Below are 8,584 nucleotides of genomic sequence, written 5' to 3'. Positions count from 1 at the left end.
GCTGACCTCCCCCCACACACCCCAGGACTGCACTGACCTCCCCCCACATGCCCTACAGGACTGCGCTGACCTCCCCCCATGTACCCCAGGACTGCACTGACCTACCCCCACACGCCCTACAGGACTGCACTGACCTCCCCCCACACACCCTATGTGACTGCGCTGACCTCGCCCCCACACATCCTATGGGACTGCGCTGACCTCACCCCACACACCCCAGGACTGCGTGACCTCCCCCCACACGCCCCAGGACTGTGCTGATCTCCCCCCACACACCCTGCAGGACTGCACTGACCTCCCCCCACATGCCCCAAGACTGCACTGACCTTGCCTCGCATGCCTTACAGGACTCTCTCCTGGGAGCAGCCCCCTACAGGGCCTCATCGACTGCCTGAGGGAAATCCTCGTGCCAGGCCCCCAGCATCCCAAAGTGTCCCCGAGCAGACTGCACCCCCACCCTACCCTGAGCAGTTGGAAGTTCACTGGGCTGGAGCCGGCACCCGGGAGGCCGAGCCCAGAAGGTGAGTCCCAGACCTGTCATCTCGGGTCAGGGCTCCCGAAGCCCCTGAAGCTCTCGTTGCCTCTTGTAGACCATTCTGCTCCAGGATGTCTTCCTGAAGGAACATCAGCAGCATGGTGGTGTTCCAGGTTCTCAGTGTAAATTTTAAAATGTCCTTAGCTAGTAAGTGAACACTCAGGGCAGGGTGCTTGCTGAACTTGGTCCTGCTTTCTTTGGTGCTCCTTACTCTTGCCCACATGGGGGCCCTGGGGAGAAAGCTGTGGAGTTGGTGTGTCTGTTGACTCTGGGCAACACGGTGTGGGAGGCAGGCCCGGCCCCCAGCCATGCAGACGCTGAGGGACCCCTTCAGATGAGGGTAACGCTTCCCACCTCCTGGGTCGCTGTGAGGTTGAAGTACAGTAACGTTTGTAAAAGCTCCAGTGGAGTCTGGGCCCCTCACATCCAGGGCCCATCAAGGTCCCTGGGAGCTAGGAGGAACGACTGGTTGGCCTTCAGAAGGTACTGCCACATCTTTTTCGTTCTTTCCCCGTGCACTTCTGGGAAGGACGTGGGCAGGCATTTTTCATCAAGCACGAAGCAGACGGTGGTTAGCGCAGGACTGAGTGAGGTCCTCCCAGACCTGAGTTCCAGATTCTGGCCCTGTCGAGACTGCTTGCTGCTGCAGTTTGTCGCGAGGCCTGGGGCAGTGGGCTCCAGGTGATGGTTTGTCCCTTTTTCCTCAGTGAAGGTGGAGGCAGCTCCAGGGGCCTGCGCCCTCCGGGGTCGGCTGGGCCATGTAAAGCAGACTCCAGGGGCCTCGGGAGCAGGGCAGCCACGGCAGCAGGAAGAGCCAGGGGCCCAGGAGCGAGGTTCTGGAGGTAAAGGCCACAGGGATCCCATGTCCTTCCTGCCTAGATGGAGCATCTGACATCTGACATCGGTCAGAGCGCCAGACGAGGCCTCCAGGCCTCCCCACAGGGCCTGAACCATTGTAGACCCCTCCCTCCTGCTATGGTCCTGGGTTCCCCACCCACCTCGGAACTGCCCCCAGCCCCTTCGTCCTGTCCTAGAGTCCTCTGCTCACCACTCACCCCGGAGGGTGCAGGCCCCTGGAGCTGCCTCTGGGGGTCCGTGGCTCAAGACAAGACTGGGGTCTGCTCACACTGAAGGGTCTCACAGACCCTCTCCCGGTGGGACCCTCAGCCCCTGGACAGGTTCTGCACCCGCAGGGGGAAAGGAGAACCCACCGCCCTCTCTCTCAGGCAAGGAGGCCGACCCCCTGTCCTTCTTCCCTGTCAGCCACTCTCCCTAACCCACGCCCCCTCCAGGCCCCTGCCCCGTGGCCCTGACATCTTAAGCATGTTGGCTCCCAAAATGCAGGCACTCAGATCTGGCGTGTCCCAGCCACCTCCTTGGGTGCAGCTCCCTTTGGCCCCTCTGTGAGGCCGAGAGCAGGTCAAATCCCCCCAAAAGAGGGTGTCTTGCATGGTGGCCCCTGCAGAAGGCCCACTGGGGCAGCCCGGCTGGGTGAGCCAGGGCACTGACGGGTCCCTTCTGTCCCAGCCAGCAGGACCTCAAGCTCTCCCCTGGAAGCCCTAGAGGCCTGTCTGAAGGGCATTCCCCTGAGTGTGTCATCACCCCCCCAGCTGCCCACCACCTCTTGGTCCTGGAGCCCCCAGCAAGGACCCCTGAGGTCTCCAAGGCCCAAGCTGAGGCCCCATGGATTGCACAGCACAGGTAGGCTGTGGGCTCAAGGTGGCACTGGTCCTTTGTGAACAGTAGGGGGGGACATGCAGAGTACACTGAGGCCACCTCCCTCCTCTTGCCAGGCTCCCTGAGGTCCAGGAGCCCCGCCCAGGGCCCAGGCCTGCCCCCATCCCCAGACAGTTCCCAGCTTAGCGCCTGCTCCCTTAGGAGCCTGGTCGCTTGGATCTTACCACGTGAGCTGGGGTTTCAGTGGGTTAGCGCAGCACCGGCTTTCACCAAGCCGACACTCCGACACTGAGGGGAGTCTGGTGGGTGGTGCTTTGCCCAGCCAGCCCGCGGGGTTTCCATGACACCGACACGGCTATCTTCCCACAGAGGTGACCGTGGGGCCTCTTCTTCCCCTGGGCCTGCAGGGTCCTGTGAGAAACCACTCTGCCTGCCACCCAAGCCTCTGTGGCAGCCCTGCCAGCTCTTCCTCGCCCAGCAGCTCCGACGGGGACCTGGATTTCAGGAGTCCTGAGGGAAGCCAGGGGCGCCGCCCTGGAAGAGGTGAGCTGGGCTGGCTCAGGTGGATTCAGTGTGGGAGAAGCTGGCCCTCGCTCCTCCCTGCCTCCCTGGTCAGCACCCAGACCTGGAAGTGGAGCGAGTAGGGCAGAGGCGGGAGCCGACGCGGTCGGGGAGTCGGGGAGGAGGACGGTCAGCATCACAGAGGGATGAGGAGGAGTCTCCTTTAGTGTCGCATTCTCCCCAGTCCCAGCCACAGAGGGGAGCGCCTGCATCCTCACTGCTTACGGTCCGTGTAAAAGCGCCCCAGAGGGACTGGGGACCTCACATTTGTCCTTGGGGGGTCCGTGAGCGGCCTCCCATCTGCCCTCAGTCCTGAGCAGTTGTCGGTCACAGTTCACGGAGAACTCTCTGGAGTCCTGTGGGACTGTGATGGCCCTTCTTGGCGACTTTTTTTCTCATCTGAATAATCCAGCAGTTGAGACGTTGGGTGCTAACTAGAAGGTCACCAGTTCAAATCTACCAGCCGCTCCTTGGAAACCCTATGGGACAGTTCCACTCTGTGCTGTAGGGTCACTATGAGTCAGAATTGACTCGACAGCAGTGGGTTTGGTTTCGGTTTCGGTTTTGGCCTGGCCCGCAGACCGCCGACCTCCTCGGTCCGCGTGAGCCCTGGCCTGCATCCAGACCCAGCCAGGCCCCAAACCCTGGCAGCCACATCCGTGTGCCCTACTAGTGTTTAGCCCCATGGGCATGGAACTTTCCCCCCAAATGCAAGGGACTTTTTTCTCAGCTTTTCCTTTTTAGTGGGTAATATAATCACACGAAGGAGTCCTAGTGGCAGGTGGTTAAGTGCCAGGCTGCTAACCAAGAGGTCAGTGGTTCCAACCCACCAGCCACTGACCTGTCGGTCATCCCCTCACACAGGGTAGCATCTGTGCAGCCCCTTCGGTCTCACGTCCAGTCATGACCTGGTCTCTGGCATCTCTATTTTGTCTTAATGACGTGGTAGTAGCAGCCACCCAGCATTTTCTGTACAGACTAGACACTTCTTTTTAATGTGTCCTCTGTGGGTGGACTTTGCTTGCTAAGGAAGGCGAGCTTTAGGAGACATCACGCTGGCGTTTGGAAGCTTCTGGCCCAGCTTCCAGCTCCCTCTGCACCAGCACTCAGCTGTGTCCCCTGGGGACACCTCCAGTTCCCACTTGGCCGGAGAGCTGCACGAGGCAGCCAGAGGGTCTGTGCCTTCCCATTTCCCTCCCACCACCTGGACCTAAAATCAACCGACACCTTCAGGAAAGCAAACAGAGGACATTGCTCACCCAGGACGGACCCTGCCATCTAAAATTCTAGTTCTCCTAGTCTTTCCTCTTCTGTTAGAAGTGTCTGTGGTTTGTGTGTGTGTTTTCTCGTTGTTGCCACCTCAGTGCTGGCTACACAGCCTGCTTCATCCCACCAGCACGTGGGTCCTTAATCGGAAGGAGGTTGTACCTAATCCACCCCCAGACCTTCCTGTGGGCTGGCCGGGGCATCACCCTCAGAGGAGGTAGCTGAGCAGGCCAAGGAGGGCTCTGTGTACTCACTGGTGCAGAGACATCCACAGAGAGCATAGACAGGTCCCAGGTCAGCATGGCTGGGCCAGCCAAGCAGGGCTGCCCCAGGACGGGGTGCCACGGCATGCTCAGTGGCCCAGGCATGGCCCTCGGAGCTGCAGATTCTGAGACTGAGTGAGCTTGACCTTTCCAGGAAGCCCAGTGGAAAGCTCCCTGCCCCAAGGCCTGGAAAGATGCCTCAGAGAGAGGCCCCAGCCCAGAGCACAGCCCGCCTGGCCTTGGCCCTCAGGTGCAGAGCCCGGGACCTGGACGGCACACGAGGAGGGTAAGCTGCAGCTGCACAGGCATCTGGGCCCAGGCACTGCCTCCTGGCGGCTGTGGACTCAGTGCCACGTTCCAGGGTGAGCGACGGGATGGAGACAGGCCTGGTTCTGAAGCCAGTAGCCAGAGAGTGCTGTGCAGCCCCAGATCCCGGGGGGTACCTGTGCCCAGTGATGGGTAAAGCCCAGTGGAGCTCCCAGCCCTCCAGGCTGCCATGCGGTGGCCTGAGCCACCCCTGTGGGCCCTGGCTCTGCTGGCTGAATGCCTGACATCTGGGCACAAACCCACTGTGGGACCCCCAGGAAACCAGACAGCAGGGTTTGCTGGGAGACTCTGCAGGCCCTAGGGAAGCCTGAGGTTTTCTGGCAAGTCCTTTTTCCACACTGGAAGCCCCTGTTTCATGACATGCTCCTGCCTCTTCTACCACAAGGTTCTGGGCGGCAGCGGGAACAGTGCCCCCCGTGGCTCTTGTCCTGACCTCACCCCTGCCTCCCTTACCATCAGAACTCAGAGAGGAGGGACCCAGCCAGGTGGTGGCTCCGAGCCCGCAAACGCCCTGCGCCTACTGGCATTTTCCCTCCAGTTAATGCCCTGGAGGAGGAAACAGGCCCCCCTCTGTCCTTCCACCTCACAGTCCCCTCCCAAGACCGCCAGCTGGAGCCCCTCTGAAGGCAGAAGAAGACAAATCAATGTGAAAGTGCTGTAAGAGGGGAAGAAGACACCATTCCTGTCGTCCACGGGGCTCCTCTGGGGAGGGATCAGCTGTTTTTCCTGCTGTGGCCGGGGAGGGTCCCCAGTCTAATTTGCCAGCAGAGCCCTGGCCTGTATCTGCTGAAACACCCAGACACAACCAGACACAGTGTTCAACATTCCCCCAGGCCTGGCCGGCGCCCGAGCACCGGGGGCCTCAGATTTTCCGGCAGTTCCCCAGTGACTTACAGAGGGTCTGGGCCCCTGGCCAGGCCTGCCCAGGATCAGAGAGGGGCTGTCAAGGTCACTGCAGAGCTGCGAGGGGTGGTGCTTAGGGCCCTCCTGGCTGTCAGATGGCAGAGGCTCTGGGTTCTCCTTTCCCAGGGGCATTCGCCAAGCCCTCCCCACTGCACTGCCTGGAGAACTCTCTGGAGGGCATGCTGCCCGGGCAGCCCCTGTGTTTCACTTGCTTGGCCAGCCCCAGCCCCAGCCTCAGTCTCAGCAGCTCAGAAGGAGAAGACCAGAGGCTGGAGCCCGAACCAGGACCCCCACCTCTGCAGGGTGAGCTCATGATGGGGAGGGTGCAGGACACAGGACCCCCATGTCTCCAGGGTAAGCTCACAGGGTGGGGGAGGGGTACAGGATACAGGACTGCCACGTTTCCAGGGTGAGTTCATGAGTGGGTACAGGACACAGGACCCCCACATCTCCAGGGTGAGCTCATGGCAGGGGTACAGGACACAGGACCCCCACGTCTCCAGGGTGAGCTCACGGTAGTGGGGAGGGTACAGGACACAGGACCTCCGCATCTCCAGGGTGAGTTCACGGGGGAAGGTACAGGAAACAGGACCCCTGTGTCTCCAGGGTGAGGTCATGGGGGGGATACAGGACACAGGACCCCCGTGCCTCCTGGGTGAGCTCATCCTGGTGCTCCTGCAGCCGTAGGAACAGCAGCTGTGGGAAGGCCCAAAGGACAACCTGGGGACCGCAGAGACCTGGTGCAGGGAGTTGAGGTGTCCGTGCAGGGTCCATGCCGGGAGCTCAGGGTCTCCTTGGGGTCACAGGACCCTCCTCTGCATTGAAGGATGTGCAGGACAAGGACATAGAGCCTGTGTTGTCCCCTGGGCAGGCTGAAAGTCCTGTGCCTGGCTTTCTGGTCTACCCGTCACTTGTACTGACTCTTGCAGAGGGTGTTCTAGACCTCTCCTCAGTGTCTCTCGTGGGGTGCATGTGTCTGAGAGCTCCCTCAGAACCCCCTGAGGAGTATCCAGGGAATACCTGTGTTAAAAATGTGTGCAATAAGCTTTCCCAAACATGTGGACAGGAGATTGCCTCCTGAGAGCCCTTTGCCTTGGAGGCAGGTCCATCAGAAAGCTGGGGTAACCACCCACTGCCTGAGGCCGCCCCACCCCTCACCCCAAGCTCCAGCCTCCAAGCAGGGTTTGCCGCAGCTGCGAAAAGCCGAAAAGCCGGAAGGCTGGAGGCACTCCTTGTTGCCAGGGGAGAGATGTGAGAATGAGCCCTCAGGCCGACTGGTGCCACAGCAGCACTGAGAAGGTGGGGTCATGGGGTCGATGGTCGGTGGTTAGGAGGGGCAGCTCGGCCTCCCCCTCCAGCCCAGCCTCTGATCACAAGCCTTGGCCTCGGCCTAGCACAGACCGGGCTGCTGCACGTCCTCTCTGCCTCGGGAGCCCAGCAGGGCAGCAAGGCAGGTGGGTGGGACTCAGGGAAGCCCCAGCAAGAGGGCCTCCAGTCAGGTGTCCACCTGCTGTCCCTGCCCCATCGCCCGAGACAAGCAGAGGCAGTGCCTGTAGGAGTCACTGAGCCAGCCCCATGCCCAGCAGTCCCTTCAGGCTGCGCCCCTCAGGACCAGCAAGGGCACCCACCTCACATCTCATCTGCAGGTTTTAAGAAGTTGAAAGTTTGATTTCCACCTTTCAGGCCATGTCACAGTATCCACACGTCAGAATGGCTCTGGCAGGTGCTCCACGTCCAAGAACCGAATTCACACCTCCCTGCCCACTGCAGGGTCGGTGGTGCCTCCGCATGCTGCCCCTCGGCTCGAGGGAAGGCCTGGGCCCTGCCAGCCTGCTGGACCCACCCATGGACCTGGGGCCTGCAAGCCCGGGCGCCTGGAGCCTGGACGTGGCAGCCCACCTGTCACAGGTGAGGTGGTAGTAGGGTGCACCTTGCCAGAGATCTCCGGGGAGAGAAAGAGTCCTCGTGGCCGACGAGCTCCGAGCAGTCCTCTGGTTCCAGCCAGCTCTGAGGGTGGGTTCCTCGCCACAGCCTTGCCTGAGTCACCACCCCTGGCCCCTGACGCCCGCACCCGGCCACCGTGCCCCTGTGTAGACCTCCAGCAGGAGCTGCGCAGCCTCACTGCCGCCGTCTCAGGGAAGCTGGATTGGCTCGCCACCACCCTGGCCAGCCTGTCCCGGGACATGGCTGCCATGAAGGACCAGGTGAACTGGGTCAGGCGGCACCTGCAGGGCCACAAGCTGAAGGGCTGGGGCTCCTGGCCAACACCCAGAGCTCACAGGTGCCCCCCCTACCGGAGACCCCTAGGTCCCGCCAGGCCCAGACCCAAGCTTCTGCGGGGGCCGGGGGAGGGCGGCTCTGCAGGGCCCCCCACCAGGAGGCGGCCTTCAGAAGCCCCACCAGCTTTAGCCACACCTTCAGGACCCGCCCGCGGCTGTGCGGCCAGAACCATGCAGCCCCCCGAGAGCCCTTTCCCATCTCCAGAGCCTGCCGCTTTGTCCCCGCCCAACCACCCCTCCCCCTGAGGCTGTTGCAGAGGTGGGACCCCCGCCTGTGGTGGCTGTACCAACCACCATCCTAACTCGGCCCATGGATGCAGGAGGAGCCCAGGGGACCGTGCCCAAGGGGACCTGGGGAGGTGGGTGTGGAGACCCAAAGCGTGGGGGCTCTGAGCTCCTCCCCAGTCCTGCTGAGAATGCCCCCGTTGCCCCCTACCAGCCCCTGGTGGGCCATCCCACCCCGCCATCCCAGCACCCGTGGACCCTTTCTCATCACCCTTCTGAAGCCCTTTGCCCTGACTGACCTGGACCCCCAGGATGGTGTCTGCTCAGGGAGGACATTGTGGGGCAGGGGTCTTCTGCCTTGGCTCAGGTTCCATGAGATGCTGATCTCTCCCTAATCTTCCCACCATCCTCACCAAACCTAACAGGGTGTGTGTGTGCTGTGCTGTCCACAGTGCACCTGTGTGGGTGTGCGTGAGGGTGTGTGTGTGTATGAGGGCTGTGTATATGAGGGTGTGTGTGTGTGCTGTGCTGTCTACAGCACATATGTG

The 8,584-nt window shown here is 61.8% G+C and overlaps 1 protein-coding gene across 1 annotated transcript in view; it reads left to right on the top strand.

The window, feature by feature from the left end:
• The window catches only part of KRBA1 (KRAB-A domain containing 1), a 12,453-nt gene extending 4,138 nt beyond the window's left edge, over positions 1-8,315 (top strand). The window contains 10 exon segments of the mRNA XM_012557306.2: positions 348-521; positions 1,243-1,377; positions 2,063-2,236; positions 2,582-2,755; positions 4,457-4,588; positions 5,659-5,835; positions 7,216-8,033; positions 8,035-8,190; positions 8,192-8,245; positions 8,247-8,315. Of these exon segments, the coding sequence (XP_012412760.2) occupies positions 348-521; positions 1,243-1,377; positions 2,063-2,236; positions 2,582-2,755; positions 4,457-4,588; positions 5,659-5,835; positions 7,216-8,033; positions 8,035-8,190; positions 8,192-8,245; positions 8,247-8,315 (2,063 nt within the window).
• The last annotated feature ends 269 nt before the right edge of the window (positions 8,316-8,584 follow it).

Source organism: Trichechus manatus, unplaced genomic scaffold (assembly GCF_000243295.1).
Source record: "Trichechus manatus latirostris isolate Lorelei unplaced genomic scaffold, TriManLat1.0 scaffold00093, whole genome shotgun sequence".
Taxonomy (NCBI): Eukaryota; Metazoa; Chordata; class Mammalia; order Sirenia; family Trichechidae; genus Trichechus; species Trichechus manatus.
This window is presented reverse-complemented; position numbering and strand designations above follow the sequence as displayed.